The 23,773-nt window shown below is 36.5% G+C and overlaps 3 protein-coding genes across 3 annotated transcripts; 1 reads left to right on the top strand and 2 right to left on the bottom strand.

Annotated features, from left to right (window-relative positions):
- Positions 1-370: 370 nt before the first annotated feature.
- Positions 371-829, bottom strand: LOC129250728 (uncharacterized). The gene has a single exon (XM_054890327.1). It carries the CDS (start codon positions 827-829, stop codon positions 371-373), a length of 459 nt encoding a protein of 152 aa, XP_054746302.1.
- A 2,857-nt stretch (positions 830-3,686) lies between these two features.
- On the top strand, positions 3,687-7,100 carry LOC129250727 (uncharacterized). Its single transcript, XM_054890325.1, has 4 exons — positions 3,687-3,716; positions 5,236-5,405; positions 5,974-6,076; positions 6,132-7,100. Exons 1-4 carry the CDS (start codon positions 3,687-3,689, stop codon positions 6,792-6,794), a joined length of 966 nt encoding a protein of 321 aa, XP_054746300.1. The 3' UTR covers positions 6,795-7,100.
- Positions 7,101-10,307: 3,207 nt separating this feature from the next.
- Positions 10,308-12,187, bottom strand: LOC129250726 (piggyBac transposable element-derived protein 3-like). Its single transcript, XM_054890324.1, has 3 exons — positions 12,171-12,187; positions 10,753-11,959; positions 10,308-10,439 (listed from the first exon to the last, which is right to left on the bottom strand). The coding sequence occupies exons 1-3, from the start codon at positions 12,185-12,187 to the stop codon at positions 10,308-10,310; spliced, it is 1,356 nt and encodes a 451-aa protein (XP_054746299.1).
- Between the last annotated feature and the right edge of the window lie 11,586 nt (positions 12,188-23,773).

The following is a 23,773-nucleotide window of genomic DNA, read 5'->3' as shown; positions in this document are numbered from 1 at the left end:
CTCCATAAGTTACGCGTAGCTTGCGGTAATCTATAATGGGTAGAGATGTGTTAGAGCGCCAAACAATACGATGTAAGTCGACATGTTTAGTTGAAACACAGATTTGTCGATACATTTTTGCAACGTCTGCAGTTACTGCGTATTTGTGTATTCTAAAGCGCAAAAGTATGGAGTACAAGTCTTCTTGTAATTGAGGACCAACATAAAGCGCATCGTTGAGGGAATTCCCCGTTGTGGGTTTAGCAGACGCGTTAAACACAACTCGCAATTTTGTCGTGACGCTGAACTCCTTTACAACAGCATGGTGTGGCATATAATATTTCGCATATTTCGTTTCAGACACGACCTCCATATGACCCATTTCAATTTATTAATGCATGAATTCGTTATAGCGTGTCCACAGATCCTGATCACCGGCAAATCTGCGCTCCATGCGTAATAAGTTTCGTACGGCGAGACTCCTTGATTCATCTAATGGCACGTCGACCTTGAGTGGTAACTCCACTACAAAGGGTCCGTCCGGCTTCCTAATATGAGTTGATTCAAAATGTTCTTCGCAGTACCGTTCCTCGTGGGTAAGATATCGTGTTTGCGGCGCTTCTTCAAGTTCCCACAATCTAGCCAATGCTCTATCTAAATGTACATCACAGTGTAACGATTGTATATGATTTGCGGGTGGAACGAATGTATCTACGTTTCCACACAACGTCCAGCCAAAGACTGTTTTCTGTATTATTGGCGTGCCAGGTGGGCCCTTACGCAGCTCAGTTAAAATGAGTCGATCCATATAGTCCATGCCCACTAAGATGTCTACACGGCTGGGTTCCATGAAGTGCGGGTCAGCTAAGAACAGTCCCTTGATGTGAGACCATTCAGAAACGCTTCAACTCTGCGACGGCAAATCGCCCGTAATCTTTTGTAAAATTAATGCGTTGAGAGAGAAGCGCCAATTCCCGTTACAAATATGGACGAAGATTTGCGAGCTAGACCTAGACGTTGTACGCATGCCTCAGTTATGAATGTGGCGTGAGAACCTGAATCGAATAATAAGCGAGCATTCTGCCATCGATCAGCAGAATCACGTACCTTTACTAGGGCGGTTGATAACAACACACCTTTTTGGGTTTTATTCCTTTTGTTAACCTTGGAATTAAGGCAAGCGGAGGGGGATGTGACAGCGGTTTGCGGGAGCGAGCTAGCGGCGGGTAACGTACCTGCAGCGGTGCGGGGTGAGTCGACGACGTGGGAAGAGGTAGATGCCTCTGGCGAACTATGAAGCAATGTATGGTGGCGCTGCCGACATATTCGATAGGAAGACGCGCTATTGCAGCGTTCCTTAAAATGTCCGGTACTTAGACAGTTTAAGCACCCTTTGAAATCTTTGACAAAATTGAATCTAGCATTTGCATCTAAGTTACGGAATTTTTCACAAGAGTAGATTTTGTGACCTGCGTTACAATATGTACAACGCGATTGATCTGCGGTGGAATGAAAAACCTTTGCCGATTTTCCGACTAATTTTTGATTGTTCGGTTTTCCTGGCCATGACTGGGTTGCCGGCGTTGATATCATCGATAATGAGCGACACCTTATTTCCAAAAAGAACGAAAGATCTTCGAAGGTAGGAGGATCGTCGCTAGTGAGTGACAACTCCCACTGTTTGCGAGTTTCAAAGGAGAGTCTGGTTACAATTTAATGTACTAACCAATCGTCCCAAAAATCCACTGGTCGCCCTAAAGCCTTAAGTTCCCTTATGTGTTGTTGGAATGCATTCAACACGTTTTTAATGGAGTCAGCAGTGTCACTCGTCGCTTTACGTATCTCTGCAATTGCCCGAAAGTGCGCTTCGACAATAACTCGCATAACTTTATATCGCGACTTTAGAAGATTCCATGCCTCCGTATAGTTGGCATCGCAAATTTGGAAACCGCTGATAATGCTAAGCGCATCACCCTTTAAGCAGCTACGTAATAGTGTAGCTTTTGACCACCTGACAATGAAGAGTTAGAATCTACGAGGGTAACAAAAGCGTCGTAGAAGGCGACCCATTTAGTGGAATTGCCCGCAAAGGATGGAAGTTCCATTTTAGGTAGTTTAATTGCTGCTGACACAGTGGGATGCGGATTTGTAGAATTCGCAACTGATTCGGCTCTACATTTCTGTACGCGCCTAAATTGTGATAGCGCTGTAACGTACCAGGTCTCGGCCTGGATGCGCGCGTTCTGTTCGACATCGATGTTATCTGCACCACAAGAAAGCTCGACTTCATCTTGGTCTGTCTTAAACCGTACCCACTGTTCATTTAATAACTGCAGATAACTTTCGACATTTTCTAAATCTAAAACAAATGCTTCGTCGTTGCTCTTGCTCATGTACCTTTTTATAGCATTTAGCGCGGAATCACGTGTTTTTACGAATGCGGACATTTTGCGGGTGCGGTAAAATAGGTTATGTTAATATAACGCGGTGTAGACTATATGTAATTAAATTATCGCGGTAATCCGGCTCGAAGGACCAAAAATGTTGCGGCGGTTTTTTTCTGCTTTGAAAGGCACTTAAGTTCACAATTAAATCCGTTGAAAAACTAAAATTTATTTAATGCAATCATTTATTTAGATAGAGAGTTGACATCTGAGTTGACTGACGAACAATACGTAAGAGAAATAATAAAGAATAATTATAATGCAAATATGTATAGCGATGAAAAAGGATATATCTATGTTGTTGAAGTGAACTCAACAAGAGGTATATTGATGTTGTCGAAATGAACCCAACAGGCAGGTTTAACCATTTCGTACTACTGGCAACATCCAGTTCGCCCATTGTTTTACGACCAATCCCTACAGCGATGGAAAATATTTTTCCTAGTGGGTATTGCATCTGTACATTTAACCCGTATAACAAAATTCATAATCACAACAGACGCCAAAAATATCTGGTATACAACACCGGTCGACGTCGGCAATGTGTGGACTTCTCAATACGAAACAAATTTCAGACCGATTGATAGGTTAGTTTGGATTTGCCAGTTATTCGAGTAAGACGTGTTTCGTGATTTTCGTCAAGATGGAAAAAGAGCAGTATCGTTCGGTAATTCGCTTGTTGTTTTTAGATGGGAAAAAGTGGATGCTGTCTATGGGGACGCTTCGGGATCTATGGCTACAGTTAGATATTGGTTCAGCGAATTTAAACGTGGGCGAACATCCATTTTTGATGAGAAGCGACCAGAGCGCCCAGTGGACGTGGTTACCGAGGAAATCATTCAAAAACTCCATGACATGATTCTCGCTAATCGAAGAACGAAAGTGCGCAAAGTAACAGAGGCCATAAGTGTATCGATTAGAACGGCAATTAATGTTTTACACGATAAGTTGCCGATGAAAACATTATCGGATCGATGGACGCCGCAATTGTTCACGGAGGACAACAAACGTATGTGGCTGTTAACTTTGAAGCATTGTTTGGAGCAATTTAAGCGAGATCCGAAGTAATTTTTGCGTCGAGTTGTCACCATTGATGAAACCTGGATTCATCATTACACACCAGAAACTAGGTAACAATCAAAACAATGAATTTATCAGTGAGTCTGCTCCAAAGAAGGCGAAGACAGTGCCATCGGCCCGAGAGATTATGGTGACGATGTTTTTGGGATGCGAATGGCGTCGCCGTCATGGATTTTGTAGAAAATGGAAGAACGATCACTGGACAATACTACAGTGAGTTATTCGACCGCTTTCACTTAAAACACTAACACATTCATTGCGTTATGAATTGCTGCCACACCCACCTCCCTGCGACTTTTTCGTGTTCGCTAACATGAAGAAATGGCTCGCGGGGAAAAAATATAGTTCAAACGAAGAAGTCATCGCCGAGACAGAGGCGTATTTTGGAGAGTTCGACAAATCCTATTTATTGGAGGGGTTAACAAATGGCCGGAGCGTTGGGAGATTTATATCTTTCTAAAAGGGGACTATGTTGAAAAATAAAAACAACATGTTTAAAAAAATGGTGTCTACCACGGGTACTTATTGGACATGCACAAGAATGATAGAATACTAAATTGCGCCCATAAGAGAAAAATAAATTTTGTGGGATGTCACGCTGATGCAGAAATGTGACAACGTGAATAAAAATGCAAGAACAAATTACACAAATGACAGAATAAGTTGCTATGTTCGAATATAATAGAATCGCTGTGGGTCTGACGTCACATTGGTACAATTGGTGAGAGTGGAATAGCGATACGAGATGGGCGCCATCTTTTTTCCTTAAATCGCGACTTAGTGGCATTGCGAAAATGCAATAACGAAAAATAGTAATATGATTGATACAAGCCTGTTTCACTTAAATAAAGGTCAACAAAATTTTGTATATTTCTAATTTTTATAGTCACAAAGCAAACACATGTCATCATTGGAATGGCGAAAGATTGCGTTCGCTCGCGATTAATTACGTTGGTGAGTGACCATATGCGAAGATATTTCGTATCATTGCGTTCATTTGCTATCGAGAACGAAGGCAACTTTTTCACGAACGCTCGTTTGCTCGAGTATTTATTGCGATTATAGCGATCTCACAACAAGAAGAACTATTTTTGAGCAATCACTATCGTTGCGTTTGAATTTTTCTGCGCCCGATGTTGTTGTCGTAAAATCATAAACCCTCCCCATAAATGTTTGGGGAGTGGAGCTGGAGTGTCCTTGGCCGGACATAAATCCGGGTCGTTCCGGTAACTGGAAATTTAAACCCCTGATCTCCCTGTTCTGTGTCGTCTCCTAAAGGTAGATCCAAGAATCTTGTTCATGTAGAAAAATATTCAGGAAATGTAATCTCCTTTAATTATTATTATGCACAAAAGGACTCGGCTATGGCGATCGGGATGTGACACAGAATTCTTTATTTTATACAAAAAATGGACTCCGAATTGATTTTCTTTCTTTCTTTTGCTTTAATTTTATGCAACAGCAAAATCTTTAAATATGCCACAATATAAGTATCTATCCGCCTTGTACGGAGAAAGTCAAAAAGTATGGTAAACTAGCGTTGTCTGTTTAAGATACAGTCTTAGATTGTACGAAAACTTTCATTTCAGCGAGTTGTCGCTTATGGCATTTATTACGTTAATTGGTGATATGAAGGAATTTTGCTTTAAGGTCATTGTTTTAACACGATTTTTCAATCTTTAAAGTTGAAGAACAGAAATAGTTTTTGTTTTTATAAAAGTTAAGTTCGTAGCGATCTCCACATTATTTGAGAAATTTGGCTTTTAATTCTAATGTGTTAATACTATACGTACTTCTGTTTCAGGTTCAAGGTACTCTTGGCAAAGCAAAGGGGATACATTTTCTTGTGTGGGATGTTGGTGGGCAGGAAAAGCTTCGACCTCTTTGGCGAAGTTACACGCGGTAAGTTTGATTTAATTATACGCAAAGAAACCATGCAAAAAAAAAATAACGATCCCATACCTAGAGTTTAATCGAATATACGTGTAAAAAAATAGAGGTCAGATATCCGTTTTTCTTCTTTTGTGTCGTTTACTGTCGCCTCTGAAGCAATATTTTTTTATGCAATATTTTTATGTAATATTTTTTTAGAACCATTCATCTTCAATTTAGGCAATTCACAGCTCATAAAAGTTTTAGAACGTCCTACGTTATGACTTTACACAAAACTAAAACTCTGAGCAGCTTATACTATATATGTATTAATAAGAACATGATAAATACCTATAATACCATTGTCAAAAATAAGTGTATAAAAAAAACATCGTTAGTGCGGTTTTAAGTAAAAAAGTTTATCACTCATTAAGCATGGCAAATTATAACTTATGAGAGCAAATATAACCCGAGTAAACTATGAGGAGAGTGCATAACAGAATTAGGAGATAGATTCTGAAAATTTCGCCAATGTTGTAGAAAAAACTCGAGTGTAAGGGAAATAAATCTATTATTATCTATTCGTATTGAATTTTAGATGTACCGATGGCATTCTGTTTGTGGTTGATTCGGTTGATGTGGAGCGAATGGAGGAAGCCAAAATGGAACTTATACGTACAGCAAAATGTCCCGATAATCAGGTAAAGCAGATATGTTATTTCCTTCAAGGAAAGTTAATAGTGTCAGTGGTTATAGGGTGTTCCTGTCCTAATACTAGCTAACAAACAAGATTTACCCAGTGCTCGTAATCCGAAGGAATTAGAAAAGCTATTAGGACTGCATGAACTATTGTATCCTGCTGTACATCTACTAAATGCAAGTTCTAGCTCATCTTCAACTGGTAATATTGTGGGCTGCAGCAACAGTATAAACAGTAAGAATACATTTCACAGAAGTTTGACACCGATATCCCAGCATAGTAACTCGTTTGGATTTAGTGGTGAAAGTGGTATTACGAGAAATTTAAATATTAAATTTTCTGCGCCATCATCTACTGCGGCTACATCGCCAAATTTAATAGGACCTGATCCCGAATATGAGCCAAAGGATGAAGTTAGTAATACAAGCAACATAAATATATGCTCTGTGCAAGCTACAACTCTTGATAAAAATTTAACATATGAATCATCACCGTCAGAGGTTACAGCACCCACTGCTACAGCTACTAATACACTGTTTTTGCAAAGGAAGCCAAATAAAGCCACTAGCTATTCTGCGGCATCTCATCAATTTAAAGGCTGGTATATTCAACCAGCCTGTGCCATTACTGGGGAAGGTCTGCAAGAAGGTCTAGAGGCATTGTATGAAATGATTTTAAAACGACGAAAACTTAATAAAACCTTTAAGAAAAAGCGGTAATATTTCTGTGCTTGCTTGTTTAAAATATTTCATATACCTAGCGGTATAGGAATCACACATATGTTTGTGTAATGTAAAGAAATGTTATTAAATTTTTCTGTTTTTATTCTATATTCATGAATTTAGACCTTGTCTGGAATTTTATTTGACGATATAAATCGCAGTGATATAAATGTATATATAAACGTAAGAAATATTTTGTTATCTATTACTCTTAAAAACCGATATTCACAAGATAAAAAGCGTATGAGCTATGCTTCACTTCAAAGTAAATAATTAAATAAAAAACAATGATCGTATTATCAATATGAGTATATTGAATATGGCGGCCGCCGCAGCCGAATGGTTGGTGCGTGATTACCATTCGGAATTCACAGAGAGAACGTTGGTTCGAATCTCGGTGAAACACCAAAATTAAGAAAAACACTTTTCTAATAGCGGTCGCCTCTCGGCAGGCAATGGCAAACCTCCGAGTGTATTTCTGCCATGAAAAAGGTCCATAAAATATCTGCCGTTCGGAGTCGGCTTGAAACTTTAGGTCCCTCCATTTGTGGAACAACATCAAGACGCACACCACAAATAGGAGGAAGAGCTTGGCCAAACACCTAAAAAGGGTGTACGGGCCAATTATACAATATATATATATATTGAATATCTGTTTTTAATAACTTAATAAGCTCAATTTTAAATTAGTTCTTGTTTGCTTACAGTTGTTTGATAGTATACTTTTCATAGAATGAATAATATCTCTGGTTTGCAGCAAAAATGCGAAACGAATGTCTCTATTTAAATTTATATGTAGTAATCGCGTACTGATTCCGCAAATCGAGCAAATTTTTTTATGGGTAAGTTGTCGAGATATTTACAGTTTGGGGTTATTAAGCGGGTGCGGTGATTCGCGAAAATAAAATAGGCAAATAGTAAATAATACAAGTGGTAGTATAGGTCGCCATGTAACGCTATTAATCAGACCAGCGCCAACGATTGTTAAGTCAGGGGAGTTGCTGCAGTTACCCACTATCCTGATGGGGCATTAAATTACCAGTCAGTTTACACATCTATATATGTGTACTAGGTTGTTCAATAAGTTTTGCTACTAGCTTATGATTATATTGGTACTTTTTTCATATGAACGTATGTTTTCAAGTTTCAGGTTTTCGAAGTTTTACTTCAATCTGTCAATTCATTCTTTGTTTACAAGCCATTTAGTATTGACGTGTCACAGTATTTTCTACGATAGAAAAAGTCCAATATGGTGCAGTGATTGAATTTTTATTAAGTTTAAAAGGTTTAAAAGCAAAGGAAATTTATGAACGAATGTTGAAAGTGTATAAGGATTTTTCGCGATCAATTAGGACAGTAAAAAGATGGGCTGCTGAATTTAAACGAAGTCGTACAACCCATGAAGTCGATCCATTTGAAGAACGTCCAAAAACAGCAACAAACCCAGAAATCGTAAAAAAAATACAGGATATCGTCAGTGCCGGATTTACACAAAATGCCGCCCTGTGCACCATGAAGAATGCCGCCCTAATTTTTTAAATTTGTGTGTGCGTGTTTGTATTGTAGTACAGAAAAGCGTCGACTACACAATAAACAGGTGTAACAAACAAATTTATTGTTGAGCAAAATTTTTATTGTTTAATTATAAATGAAGTGCTAAGAAAATGTAATAAATAGCATAAAATATAGTAGCACATCTTAAAAAATAGAATCCAATTGAACCTATAGAACAGCATACTTACTTAAACATATTATCAATCTTTATTAGATGAGCAAAAAAAGGAATGATTGCTTTTATGAGATCAAGTTTTTACACATCACCTTAAATGCGAACACGTCTGACTTTTCGTACTGCAAACTGATGTATTAAATTGTCACAATTCAAGCGTTCAAGTAAATCAGACTCAATGCACAGTAGAGCCAGACTATTCAGACCGCTTTTAGACATATTTGAACGCAAATGATTTTTCACTCTATCCAGACATGAAAATGAACGTTCTGCACTGCAGTTTGTTGACGCTAATGTGTTAAATATTCGATATGCTATCTCCACATTTGGAAACTCAGTGTATAACTCGTTCGTCCGCAGAAGTTTCAGAAGGTCAGATGGCGAGTTACGTTCTATTTTTCGTTCAGAACAATACGCGTGAAAGTGAATCATTTCTTCAGTGAATGAAATCTCAAGGTCTTTGAAATTCAAACCTCCAAAATCAGTAATCACTGAAAATTCCTCGTATATCTTTTCATATGCTTGGCTTCTCTTTCTCAATTCTGAATTAACGTTGTCTAGTATGATATTGAAGGTATTTACTCGAAAATTATCGGTTCCTGTTAACTGAACTTCCCCATCTCTTGATTCGTCAGCTTGTAACTTTCTTCTTCTTTTTCTGGGAACAGTCGCCTGGTATTCTTGACTCTCTGATATGTTCAACGCTTCTTTTTCATAAACTTCAAATTGCATTCGTGTATCTGCTACTACTTTTATCAGCCGACGATAGTCATTAATTATATCAGTAATGTTGATTTCAACTTTCTGTAATCTTTTACTAACAGTGTGGAATCGTGAAAAAAATGCCAAAGAATGTGCATGAATGTTATCTCAAGTCTATCTAGTTGAATCCTCAGTCCTCTAGCTTCTTGTCTCGTTATAGCATTCTCAGTTACATCTTCCTCGTATAAGATCAGAGTTTCAATGATTTTGCCATAGTGTTCATAGAGTTACTGACAAAGATTTCAATACAATTTTTTTACACATTTGACAGATAGCTTGTACTTCCCTATCCTTTGTTGCCATATCTTCTTATATGTTCTTCTAAAAATGGATCAAATAATGCCAGCAATTCGATGAGCATCAGAAAATTGCCATTATTTGGTGAACAGAATTTTTCATTATTTCGCCGGAATGGAAGCCCATGTGAGGCTAGAGCTTTCGTAGCAGCAACAACTCTTTTTAATACGTTTTTCCAATAAGTGAAATTGGATCGTTAAATCATTATGTATTCTTTTTTTGATGCTCGGTCTTTCCTTGAGGATGGTCATATTTTTTATGTGATTTTTCGAATTCCCATGCTCTGCTACACGAACTCCTCCATGCCTCCAATCGTTGAAACCTGCCTTTCCATTAACCCATTAGGGACGGAGTTTCAAAACACGTTATATTTAATAGTATTTTCATGGATATACTAAATGATGTCTAAATAAATATATTATGAAAAAAAAATATAAAATTTTTTTATAATTCTTGAGTTTTAGACTGTTGCCATATGGCAACGCAAGGCACATACGAGTACTTAAATCAAAATTTTTGATGAATTATTTTGAATGAAATAAAACTTAATTTGTGTTAAGAAAACAAGTATTTATTATAGTTTAACTATTCTTATCTTGTAGTAGAGTTATTCATAGTTCATAGAGTTATACATTATTTTTATTATAATTAGTATTTCGTATGAAATTTTTCAAAACACTTGAGACACAATCCTACATTACACTTTGAACATGTGACCCTGCCTATAGTTTGACAATTTTCACCAGCACACCTTCGTTTCTTGTCAACAGACCGGGGATAATGATGTAATCCGTCAAACCTAACTCCTTCCAGTATCCTTCCTCCAAACTGAGAGGTTGATGGTCTGCCGCCCGCTTTTGGAGGATTCGCGTACTTTTTCAAATATGTTTGAGCAATTTCACGACGGAAATCTAACTGAGAAATATTCCTACCGGATTTGCGCATCAAAATCCATGAATTGTTTACTGAAACATCAATAAGCCAAGTAAAGATAGGCCACCTCCATTTCTTGCTTCGAATACCAATCCTGTAATTATTTATGTGAGCATCCATGAGATCTGTGCCTCCCATTGATTGATTGTAAGCACCAATAAGATGGGGTCGAGGAATTTTGATTTTCTGTTTACAAGCCTTCGAGTATCGAGATGCTGTACCAAGCGGGTGTACTTTATGATCGGTGGAGGCGACTGTCACAACAGAGTTATCCATCCAGCGGGCTACAACGACGTCGCCTTGACTAGCATATTCATACGAACCTCTTTCTCTCTTCTTCATGGTTTCAACTTTAGCAATCGGACATTCTTTAGGTAATCGGTTTTGGCGAAGAGTACCAGTACCACCATAACCCATCTTTTTCAAGTGCATCAATAGTGGAATACCTGTGAAAAGATTATCAAAATAAAACCGCAGCTTTTGTGTCCGCATAGCTAGAGGTAACTCGTTTATCATAGTTAGCATTGGAGCTGTCGCTTTACCGAATTTCTGCTCATGTTCCAAATTAGAGCCTGGAATCGAACCTTGATACACCTCAAAATTAGCTAAATATCCACTGACAGAATTTAGGCACCAAGCTTTATATCCGAAACGAATAGGCTTATTCCGAATACATTGCTTACATCCATGTCTTCCGTAATATTCAATCATGCTTTCGTCGTAGTTTAGATCTTGTTCGATTGGAATGTGCTCAAGAAACTTATTTTTTAAAACGTTCATCAACGGTCGTAATTTACTCATTCTATCGTTCTTGTTCAATTGAGTATTATCACTCGCATGAACAAATCGCATGATTTGTATAAACTTATCTCGCCGCATAGCATTAGATACCAAAGAATTTCGCATATCATCGCCAGTTTCCCAGTACGATTTTTTACTTGGTAACTTGTTATAACCCGAGACAATCAAAATGGCAAAAAAACATTTAAGTTCCGCTATGTTTATACGGGGATCTGGGCAGTTCAAAAATAATGCGTACTTAGTGGTCTGGTCAATTAGAAACTGACAAACGCCCTCATCAAAAAATAATTCAAACATATCCGTACAAGTCTTGCCTTCGTAGTCCTGAGAAATTGTCGTTTCGAATTCGGTGGAGGGTAAATCTGGCAAGTCAGCTTTCTTCCATTTATAGCTGACTTTACGCTTTTTAGCTGGACCATGAGCTGTAACCTCATCTTCGGTTTCCTCAAAAGACGTTCTCCGCGTGACGATTTCAGCAGTAGCCAAGAGTTGTCTTCCAGTCAAGTTGTCAATGAATCCACCAGAATCCTCATCCGCTGAATCCTCGTCGGTGTATTCTGCAACCTCCGGTGGCTCAATGTAAACATCCTGAGCATCATCCCATTGTTCCAATTCATCTTCTATCTCATGCAATTTCAAGCTAACACAAAAAAGTTATTATTTAGAATAGTTGTACATCATATGGACTAGCGTTGCCATTTGGCAACGCTGAGAAATAACCTCGACAACAGAAAATTAGAAATTAGTTCACAAGAAATTGTTGTTGCTTTAGAATATTTATACATTCATAATACTAAAATATTTACAACCAAAAAAATATATGTACATTTATGAAAAATATTTCAACTTACCTTTTCCGATGCGACATTTTTTCGCGATTCACAAAATGCACTAGAAAAACCATAGACTTACTCGCCGAATTTAAGGAAAAAATAGAAACAAAATCGCTTCGTCAATGGTGAAAGCTTTCCGTTACACGAATATAATAACTTAAACAATCTAAGGTGGCTGGTTTTTGCTGTTTTGGATAACTGTAAATTCAACCTACAGTGTTGCCATATGGCAACGCTAGTACATAATGGGTTAAACGAACAGTCTGCATCAAACAGAAGGCAGGGAACGCAATAAACAGACTTCTTACTTGCTGAATAACTAAGCCAAGGGCGTTGGACTTTTTCACCATTGAGCAGTTTTCTCTCGAATAATGTTTCCGTCAACTTGCGAACATTTCCATCGCTATAAACTCTTTCTGTGATAGAAAAATCGAAGTTTTTGTTCTGACTGCATCCATTTTCCGCTACGTAATCTCTGATAAAGTCACTAATTATCCAGGTTCCTGGATCATTATTCATGATTTTCTCGTTCTACTTGATATCTGTTGTTTCGTCGCTTGCAACTAAATCTTTAATTTCTTCTTTCTATTTTGTAGAAGCTAGAAAACAAGAAGTAGTACTGAGAACATCGACATCATTATTCGTTGTCGGAAGTGAGCCCATACCATCAGGTTGAAATAGTTATATGTTACTTAAAAATTTAACAGTCACTTCGTTGTCATCTGCAAACGAAGAATTAAAGCAATCATTCAACAGCTGTACTCGCTGTACGCGAGTTGTGAAAATACATATTTTACTCTGGACATGCAATTAATATTAATCCTTATGAGACGTACCTTTGTTCTCTTAGGCTAAACAATCTTTTTCCGGACCAGCTTTCCCTTCTGTACCATGTTTTTTGTTCAAAACTTCCTTCTCCTTATTATTTTCTCGAGAGCACGCTTTTTATATGCGTGCCCACTCAGCCTTTGGCGCCCGTCGCTCATATTTTCCGTACATATAGAATTATTATCACCGGAAGAATCAAAAACAATCCAGATTAATTGGAAAAACGTGAAATATATCAAGATGGTATGTTGACTTAATAGCGAATAAACAGCGAAGCTGATCACAGCTGACAGTAGCTTGCTATAGCATGAGAGGGCGTTGCAAACTGCGTTTGAATTGAATTGAAACTTTAGCGCCGGACCTAATTTAAGACTGAGCGTAACTATGTTTAAAAATGAATCAGTTTATTTTAGCTAACATATGCAACATCTCGTTCAGAGGAGATAATTTTATCATATGTTGTGACATGAACAGTTAGAAACTAATCCAAGATCAGCTTCTTATTTTCTTCATAAACGTTTTCCCTGCCCCTAATACCCGCCGCTCCTCGAGTATAATTTTTTTTTTTTTTGTTTTTTTAATTTTCTTCTCCAAATTTTGCCGCCCTTGTAGAATCTGCCGCCCTGTGCACAGGCACCGTTGGCACTTAGTGTAAATCCGCCACTGGATATCGTATTGGAAAATCGTGGTGTGACTGAACGAGATTTAGTGGAAGCTCTAAGCTGGGCAGTATAAGGAATATAGTATATTGACTGAAGTATTGGGTTTCAGAAAGCTAGGTGTACAATAGGTGCCTATTCTATAACAATGGAAAACAACAATTTCTGAATAAATGGTAAAATAATAAGTTCTGAATATTATTGTAACCTTTTATACCAGCTGAAGGAAAAAATTCGTGAAAAAAGACCCAGTTTGCAAAAGAAAAAAATTATTTTTCATCAGGACAATGCACCGTGTCTCAAGGGCATTTTGACAATGGCTAAAATTCATGAATTAGAGTTCAAATTGTTGAAGCATCCACCGTATTTACCAGATTTGGTCCATGGCGACTTCCATCTGTTTCCAGACCTTAAATGATGCATGCGTGGAAAGCGTTTTTCATCAAATGAGCCAATGATAAAGTCCTTTCAAATTCTCATTTCAGGGATAGAATTCATAAATTGGAATCTCGTTGGGACAAGTATTGATGTTCATGGAGATTATAATAAAGTGTATTTCAAACCATAAAATTGTGTTTTTCTTATCGAACCGCAAAACTTATTGAACAACTTAGTAGATTGTATATTGTAAGCTTGACATCGCCTGGCCGGACAGGTGTAGTGTGCTATAAACGTTCAACCGCTGCCTTGCTCGCGGTCCTTGTGGTGAATATTGTAGCCATCACTAGTAATCTGTGAGTGCATTTCGCACTTTTTAATACAAAAAGTAAATAAACGAATGACAGTTTAAACATAATTTCCATCAAACACGTAGCCGAAACAGTTGACAATTCTTTTAAAACCAAAACCTGCAAACCCAGGGTTTATCTCTGGGAGAATCATATTATAATTTGTACAAATTAGGTCTAGAGTATGACATTACGAAAGCGGTTTGGTGGAAGACCACATTCACCGAGGCTGAACGTATTACCCAGTTTCATTTAAATACACTGGATCACAAATTTCAACTTTTTTTCTGCACCAGAGACGCGGTTATGAAATTCCTATGTAAAATCACCGTCTGATTCCGAAAATCAAGGTTATTTTTTATTCTATGGTAACGTTTTTAAGATATTTACGAATTACCGTTATTTCAAAAAAAAAAAAAAAAATTGGGCCCACTTAATCATATATATCTCGAAAACGAATTGAGCGATTCCAAAACCTTTTAAAGCTTTTAAAAGGTAATAAAATTTGCTATAAACTGTGTGTAAAACACTTTTTGCTAGGCCCTGCAGATTCAAAGATAACGAACTATCATAACGGATTTTTTAAATTTTTTTTGTATAAATATAAAAAAATTTGTACTTTGAGAGAAAGGATCTCGAAAACTTTTTACTTTTTCGTATATTTTTTGTTTTCACTCTAAGCTCTGTTTTATTACAAAAAAAAAAAACTTTGATTCAACAAAATCGATGAACTAATACAAAAGTTACAAACATTCAAGTAAATATATCCATTTAATTCTTAAGTACCCTACTGGTAATACCTTCTACTCAAATATGAACGAGACGGTATCAATAAAACGGTCCGCGGATGAGTGGCAAAAATAAATTTTTTATTTTTTGGTAGGACTGTTATAAGCTTACATGGCAAATTTCAGCGTGATTTGTCACATAGTTTGTTTTCTGTGCTGCTGTAAGCAAGTCAAGCTCGAGTGTGTTCTTCGAATTTAACGATGGAAATTCAAAGAATTTGTTTGAAATTTTGTTATTCCAACAAAATTTCGTCTTCAGACGCCTTAAAAATCTTGCAGACAACCTATGGGGACTCTGCTCTATCGCGTGCACGTGTTTTCCAGTGGTACAAATCGTTCAAAGAGGGCCGTACATCGGTTGAAAACTTGCCTCATGAACGTCGTCCAGCAACATCAGTAAACGACGAAAACATCGGAAAAGTAAAGGAAATTGTGCTTGAAAATCGCACAAATCACAAAATCGGTTAACGCTGAATATTATTTAGACGTTTTAAAGCGTTTGCGCGAGAACATTCATCTTAAAAGGAAGGAATTGTGGGACAACAAGTCATGGTTCTTGCATCACGATAATGCACCAGCTCACACATCACGTCTTGTTCGCGATTATTTGAACAAAAATAATGTTAATATCGTTCCGCAAGCACCGTATTCGCCTGATATGGCTCCATGTGACTTTTTCCTGTTTCCCAAGCTCAAGTTGCCGCTCCGTGGAAAACATTTTGAGACAATTGAAGTCATAAAAGAGAATTCGAAGAACACACTCGAGCTTGACTTGTTTACAGTAGCCCAGAAAACAAACTATGTGACATATCACGTTGAAATTTGCCATGTAAGCTTATAACAGTCCTACCAAAAAATAAAAAATTAATTTTTGCCATATGTCATCCGCGGACCGTTTTATTGATACCGTCTCATTCATATTTGAGTAGAAGGTACATATGTGTTAGTATTCGCATATCAGTTAGTTACAGGTAGATTTTGGAAGGGTTATTAGATACAAAAAATTGTTAGTGTCGTTATCTCAAACACAGATACATTTCAAGCAAGATCATATGTTTAAGGCAGGTAGTGTTTTCTATGTATAACTAGGGAACCTTTTTGTATAGGTAGGCTTGCATTTTTAGTTGATCTATGTAAGTATTAAGTATAAATAATAGTACATGTGATTCGTTCCTTCATAATTTCTGCAAGGATCGCCGTATACTGTTCACTTTATAATTGCAGTTTATAATCCGTCATTTACTTAAAAATATAATATGAATAAAAGGGCGCGAGAGTTTGAGTGTAAAAATGATCCACATATGTTCTGTTTCATCTGCGGGGAATTTATCGTTAAAAGGATGCGACGTGTGTTTTCAAATCCTTTGAAATTTGCATACCATAAGTGTTATGGAATTGAGCCTAGAAACAATGAAAAACCATGGACACCGAATACTGTGTGCACCACATGTCGAGTCGAATTGATAAAAAGTTAAATTTGATTCTGGCGATGTAGCTTCCATTGAATTTAGTTCTGGTAATGACACTGTAGATAGGTTCGCATAGGTTACTTTTCTTGACTTTTCAACTCCAAATACTTTTGTAGTACAAATATTGGTGTAATAAATTTCATATGTCGCCTAAATATATAGTTTAAGAAATTAGTCAGATATGCATTAAAAGAGAGCAAACTCCTAATTTTTACGATGTACCTTTTGGTTCCGGTTTCCGAAAATATCAATTCGACTCGACATGTGGTGCACACAGTATTCGGTGTCCATGGTTTTTCATTGTTTCTAGGCTCAATTCCTCATGGACACCGAATACTGTGTGCGCCAGAATCAAATTTAACTTTAGTTTCAGTTTCATTGCCAACAGCAGTATCTGATTACGCGGCATCATGTTGTACTGAATTGCAAACGGAAAACGAAAGAAACCCTTTGTCACAAGCACAACTCAATGATTGGATAAAGGATTTGGAATTGTCAAAAGAAAAGGCCGAACTACACGCCTCTCGTATGCAACAATTTAAATTTGTTTCATCCGATGTTAAGGTAACATATTATAGGACTCGTCACGAACAGTTCTCCCAGTACTATACGAAGAAGGACAGTGTTTGTTATTGCAAAAAACAATGCTGGTCTATTTAAACAGTTTGGTGAACCATATGATTCAAAAGTGTGACGATTGTTCATAGAGGCAATAAATTAAGTTTAAAGGCCGTATTATTGCATATTGGCAACCAAAAGCCATCTATCCCGATCGCGCATGCAGTAAATACGAAGGAAACATATGAGACAATGCAAAAGTTGCTTAAATGAATTAAATACGAAGAACATGATTGGAAAATATGTGCCGATCTAAAAGTCGTTGGAATGCTATGTGGTCTACAATCTGGATACACAAAATACTGTTGCTTTCTATGCAAATGGGATAGCCGAGCACGTCAAGACCACTACATCATAAAGGATTGGCCAGAACGAATCGAGTTTCAAGTTGGGGTGGATAACATAAAATACTCACCACTTATAAAGAAGGAAAAAATATTTCTACCTCCGCTCCACATCAAGCTCGGCCGTATCAAAAACTTTGTGAAGGTTTTGGACAAAGAAGGCGAAGCTTTTCATTATTTGAAAACAATCTTTTCACAAATTTCAGAAGCAAAAATAAAGGAAGGGATTTTTGTGGGGCCGCAAATAAGGAAAATAATGGTCAATACCCATTTCAAAGAACTATTGTCACCAGTGGAGGCAGCGGCGTGGGACTCTTTTGAAAAGGTCGTTTCTTCTTTTTTAGGCAAACACAAAAGTCCTAACTTCGAGCTGATGGTGAATGATTTAATCAAAAACTATGCGGAAAGGGGTAAATAAAAAACTCATATAAGACCGTTTTCTCAGTTAACTTTAAAACTAAACAAAAAATTTATATAAATATATAGGCCTTAATCTGAATTTATTGCCCTGCTCCGAACAAACAAGAACGACCAAAATTTTTTCTGAATTGAAAGATTAATCCAGCCTAAGAAAATTATATGCTAAGGTGTCACTTATGTATTTATCTAATTCCCTTTTTAATTTTCTTTAAGGAGTAAATATATCTTTAAAAATTAATTTTCTGCACTCCCATTTAAATTTTTTACCGCAAAATCTTGGCGACGAAAGTGACGAGCATGGCGAAAGGTTTCACCAGCAAATGAAAATGATTGAAAGTCGGTATCAAGGATTCTGGGATGTCGCTATGATGGGTGACTACTGTTGGTTTCTCATAAGAGAAACCGATCCTTGTATAAATAAGCGTCAAAACAAGACAAATAACTTTTTCAATTATAAAATAAGATCATAGAGTTAAGACAGAATCATATGTACATACGCTATTATTTGTAAGGGATAAGAATCGATTTTTTTTTTTGCATGTTATTGTTGTAAAACATTTCAAAAATACCGTGTTAAAATTTTAAGTCAATCCGAGCAAAACTTTTTAAGTTATAGAGCATAAAGCCGAGCCGCCTCAAACATCTGCCGAGACGCAGCAGTTGCGCGCGTAGTCCGTTACAAACTTTAAACGCGGTTTTCTCGAACCTTTTTTTTTAAAGTGCGTAGTCATTGGCATTTGAAAACTACTCAACCGATCCTTTTGAAATTTTGCACACATATTTTACATATAAAAAACCTCCTCCCAACGTTTTTTTTCGCCATTTTTTTTTATATTAAGGTGGTTTTACACCTACAAAATGGCGGCATTTTTTCGTCAAAAATCACTTTTTACTTCAAACGACTACCAAATGGCTGAAAATGAAAATAAATCGTCAAAATAAACGTTGGGGGGAAGTTTAACTCATACTTTAACTAAATTATTCGATTTTTTTGATTTCAGATGATTCTACGCTGAGATATGCTGATTACTGCAAAATGTATTTTTGAAAAGACGTCTACGTAAATGTGCTCTCATTCGCTCATTTTGCAATATTTTTACATGAAAATTTTATCAAATATTCTTGAAATGTTACTTTATAATATGCAACAACTTTTAATAAACTGACGTTTATCCCTTACCTTAATTTTGGTGTTTCACCGATATTCGAACCAATGCTCTCTCTGTGGATTCCAAATGGTAATCACGCACCAACCCATTCGGCTGCGGCGGCCGCCTTAAGTAGTTAAGACTACGTATTATTTTGTTTTGTTCTTCCATGATTCATGCAAGTATGGTCATCGGCTACATCCCCTTATAGTACGTATTTTCATTAAAGATTTAGTATTGGGTATCGGAATAAGCTTACGCTTACGCTTCAAATAATAATCTTTACGCTTCAAACGAATGCCAATTATTGCCATAGAGACCTCACATATACACCTTCAAATCACCAGTATATTACTAGAGCTAAAACAAAAACAGTATCGACACCTCTTTTACGAGGGCGGAAACTTATTCCCATACCCAATAAAACTATTGAGCTTTATTTTGTAAAGTTATTGGGGCTACATGTACGCAGCGAAGCAAGGGGAGGAATCCGTACGATGGTTGTTGATTTATATGGCTGCAACGTGGCCGCAATCTGCACTCTAAACACAACGGTGGCTTGCGCAAACTGTAACTCCAAACGACAATATGTCTTCCAAAATATTTGCGTCATATGCGAGTAGCTTCTTTTTTTGGTTTTCAAATACGGCTTTGCGGTTAAGTAGCACCCCATTTAAAAAAAGAGTTTAATGTCATAGTTTTTTGCAATATTCTTATATTTTACTGTTTACTTACTCTTGCTCCATTTTGTTTATAGTTTTTTTTTATAGGTTTTGAATTTTTTTATGTGTTTATATGAAGCTTTGATTAAGTAATAACATAGAGTCACAATCACTCAATTTTTGGCAAACGGACATATTGATGCGGTCGGTCGGGTGAAAAGAAAGGGAAAGGCGACCCATTGCAACAAGTTCTAGAGGCGAGAAACGATGGCTTTGCTCGTATACACAAAAAGAAATCGACACGAAGCAAATGCATTGCTGATTTGTGTTTTCCTAAACACGGAAGGCGATGTGCTTGTTTTCCTATACTGAAATATGAACAGTGGCCTGAAACTCTCGTCCATGGAGTGAAGCAAGAAAACTCCACTATACCAGTACCGGTAGATAAAGAATAGATTGGTGCTTGCGATGACGGAATGGATATCTAGGGTGGTAAAAATATTGAAATATCCTTTCGTTTCTGGCAATGTTATGGCACTAAGGAATATATCCGTGTTTGCGTGTAGCACACATTTTCTGCAAAATACGACCAAACCAATTTATATACATGTGTATGTGTTCTCCTCATAGCCACGCATCTGTTTAGTGCATATATGTATATACATATGTAGTTATATTATTATAACGCTAGCTTTGTGTAATGTAATTCGAATGTAATTCATATAGTTATCCGACAACTTCATAGTCATAGTCAACATCAATGCTATAGGCTAAGTAAAGAAATTGTAATAAAAAAGGCAAAAGTAGTTTGTAAACCTTTAGTTTAAATAAAACTTGCTAATTCAACATTTAATTACATCTTTTTTCTTTTTCATATACATAGTACAGGGTGGGCCAAATAAGACCAACTAATGTTAAGCACAAATAACTTTTTTATTTTTTGACATATTTATTTTTCTTTTTTTGTAGGTTATAATTGAATTGTTGGAAATTTATTATGGAACCCTACAGTACAACACAACGCGTTAAAATTATCGAGTTTCTCTATTCTTGTCAACGCTCCAAGGGCAACACACCAACATCAGTTGCACCTATCTAAATGTACTGTTTGGTGCGGCGTTATGGCCACTAGAGTTATCGGTCGATATTTCTTCGAAAATGAGGATGAAACGCCGGAGTCGATTTCAGGAGCTTCTTACAGAACATTGATTGAAAACTTTTTGCGACCAATGGCGGAGCAGTATCCTAATTTGTGGTTTCAAGAAGATAGAGCAACTGCGCATACTGCTAGGCAAACTACGGACCTGCTGCGTGAAATTTTTGATAAACGTCTGATTTCCGAAAACTCAAATTTCCCTTGGCCACCTCGTCCGCCAGATTTGACTGCGCCCGACTTCTTTTTTTGGGGATATTTAAAAGACAAAATGTATCTTAATAAACCAGAGACTATTGACAGCTGAAGCAAAATATTCGAGACGAAATACTGAGCCTTCAACCAGAAATATTATGTGATGTTATCGAAAACGCGTTAAAAAGAGCCAATCTTTGTATCGAGAAAAATAGTGGACATTTGTCTGATGTAATATTTCATACATAATTTCCATAAAATATACTCAATGTATAAAACCAATTAACCATAATATATGATATCTAGCTTTAACCCGCGGGCCCGCTCGCGTAGGAGTAGTTTGGAGGGGTCTAGGATATGTATAAAAAAGAATTACAAACAATAATTTTATAGAAAATAATTTTTTATTAATAACCATAACATTACAATACCCGGCATCCGTTGCTATGTCGCGTTGAATAAAATCAAAACAACCAATCAGAAAAATATCAAGCAAAATTATTTTTATTAGTTTTTTATCTCAAACCGTTTTTGAACTTTGTATTTTGGTCATAGTTGAACAGCTTATCCGGATTATGAAGTCTACAGTGTGCTATAAATAGTGGGAAATAGGAAAAACTAAGATTTAACCCGCGGCCGCGCTCGCGTAGGAGTAGTTTTGAGGGGTTTAGGTATGTATATAAAAGAATTACAAACAATAATTTCATAGAAAATATTTTTTTATTAATAACCATAATATTACAATACCCGGCATCCGTTGCTATGCCGCGTTGAATAAAATCAAAACAACCAATCAGAAAAATATCAATACTTGCATTTACCTACCTGCACATCACCACAATGCAGACCCACAAATGTTGATGATGATGATAATTTGTGTCTGCAAGATATTAATAAAATTCAAAATGCACTTTTATGCCTGCATATGTCTCCGCAAATTTCGTTTTACCTGCTCTCCATTTTCATTTAAGGCCGGCGGGCCAATTAGATGTCCTAAATTCAGTAGTTTTCGCGAAGCGTTGTAGGATGAGAAAAAAAACAATTAGCCAAATGAAGTTTTGGGGATAGTTTAATATATATTTGAACTAAAAAATAAAATTTGTACAATCTCCAACAATATATTGTAAGCCGAGTTATCAATAGATTCCCAGAGCGCCTTGCCACTGAAGTATCCAACTTGTGTACAAGATACAACTTGCAATTTTCATCTTAAAACAAAAAAAAAAAAAGATTATTAATTTTGATGTAATTATCTTCGATGTGAACTAAGAAAATTGGGAGAAACACGTAAAATTCGAATTTTTGGGGAAGGTAGAAAAAATAAAGTGGTTTTTCAAGGAAAAAAAAATTCTTCAACTGGGTAAAAGAGTCGCTTAAAAAAAGTTTTTGGATGTTTTTTTTAGTTCACATAGAAGAGAAAACAATACTGAAGATAACGCATTTTGAATGAAATGGATAGCTCGTTTAGTTTTTTTGCAATCGTGTACATAAATTAGGTAAAATCGTGAAAATGAAAAGCCGAGAAAACGCGCTTCAAAGTTTCAAAGTAAGCGCACGGTTGCTTGACGCCGCACTACGCTCGGCTCTGTAGCTCTGCAAATACTTGGAATTTAACTCTGAAAATTTGTGTCTCATGTTCTTGAATATCTAAGCTATTGATTTCAGGAAAAAAAAAAAATCGATTTTTTCGACCTTTTAATTGGCCCGCCGGCCTTAATAACAAAATTGAACATTTTGTTATTATGAATGCTGTAATTTCTTGCTCAGGAGTAAATAATAATCCTAGTTGTTAGTTTTTTTGCTATTAATAACACAAATGTACTTCGAACAATTTAACGCGGTTCTCGAAATCTTTGTTTGCTTTTATTTACTATTTACAATCCAATTCGCGTAGGAAATAATTATTTTGACACTTGTGCAAAAAAAGCAAGAACAAAATACATGTAACTTTTTGTTTAATTTTGTTCTTTAGAATATTTGATGTTTTGGCAATACCTACATATTTCGAAATTTAATTAATGAATTACTTATGTATGCAGGTATTTTTTATTTATTTTAATTCAAGTTGTATTTCTTATTAAGTATTATATAGTATTTGCTTCTACTCCGCTATGTTTTATTTTTTATCTAAATACCTTCTACTCAAATATGAACGAGACGGTATCAATAAAACGGTCCGCGGATGACATATGGCAAAAATAAATTTTTTATTTTTTGGTAGGACTGTTATAAGCTTACATGGCAAATTTCAGCGTGATATGTCACATAGTTTGTTTTCTGTGCTACTGTAAACAAGTCAAGCTCGAGTGTGTTCTTCGAATTTAACGATGGAAATTCTAAGAATTTGTTTGAAATTTTGTTATTCCAACAAAATTTTCGCCTTAAAAATGTTGCAGACAACCTATGGGGACTCTGCTCTATCGCGTGCACGGTTGAAAACTTGCCTCATGAACGTCGTCCAGCAACATCAGTAAACGACGAAAACATCGGAAAAGTAAAGGAAATTGTGCTTGGAAATCGCACAAATCGCAAAATCGGTTAACGCTGAATATTATTTAGACGTTTTAAAGCGTTTGCGCGAGCATATTCGTCTTAAAAGGAAGGAATTG

The sequence above is a fragment of the Anastrepha obliqua genome, chromosome 6 (assembly GCF_027943255.1).
Source record: "Anastrepha obliqua isolate idAnaObli1 chromosome 6, idAnaObli1_1.0, whole genome shotgun sequence".
Classification (NCBI taxonomy): domain Eukaryota; kingdom Metazoa; phylum Arthropoda; class Insecta; order Diptera; family Tephritidae; genus Anastrepha; species Anastrepha obliqua.
Note: the sequence above shows the minus strand (reverse complement) of the source record. Positions and strands in the feature narration are given on the sequence as shown.

Excerpts from the sequence above, each read along its gene's own strand:
- LOC129250726 (XM_054890324.1), bottom strand. Across the intron at positions 10,440-10,752 it reads TCGCCTCCACCGATCATAAA|CGGGCGGCAGACCATCAACC; the intron begins GTACACCCGCTT and ends ATCCTCCAAAAG.
- LOC129250728 (XM_054890327.1), bottom strand. The coding sequence starts at position 829 with ATGGAACCCAGCCGTGTAGACATCTTAGTGGGCATGGACTATATGGAT.
- LOC129250727 (XM_054890325.1), top strand. The coding sequence starts at position 3,687 with ATGGAAGAACGATCACTGGACAATACTACA. Across the intron at positions 5,406-5,973 it reads CTTTGGCGAAGTTACACGCG|ATGTACCGATGGCATTCTGT; the intron begins GTAAGTTTGATT and ends ATTGAATTTTAG. Across the intron at positions 6,077-6,131 it reads CAAAATGTCCCGATAATCAG|GGTGTTCCTGTCCTAATACT; the intron begins GTAAAGCAGATA and ends CAGTGGTTATAG.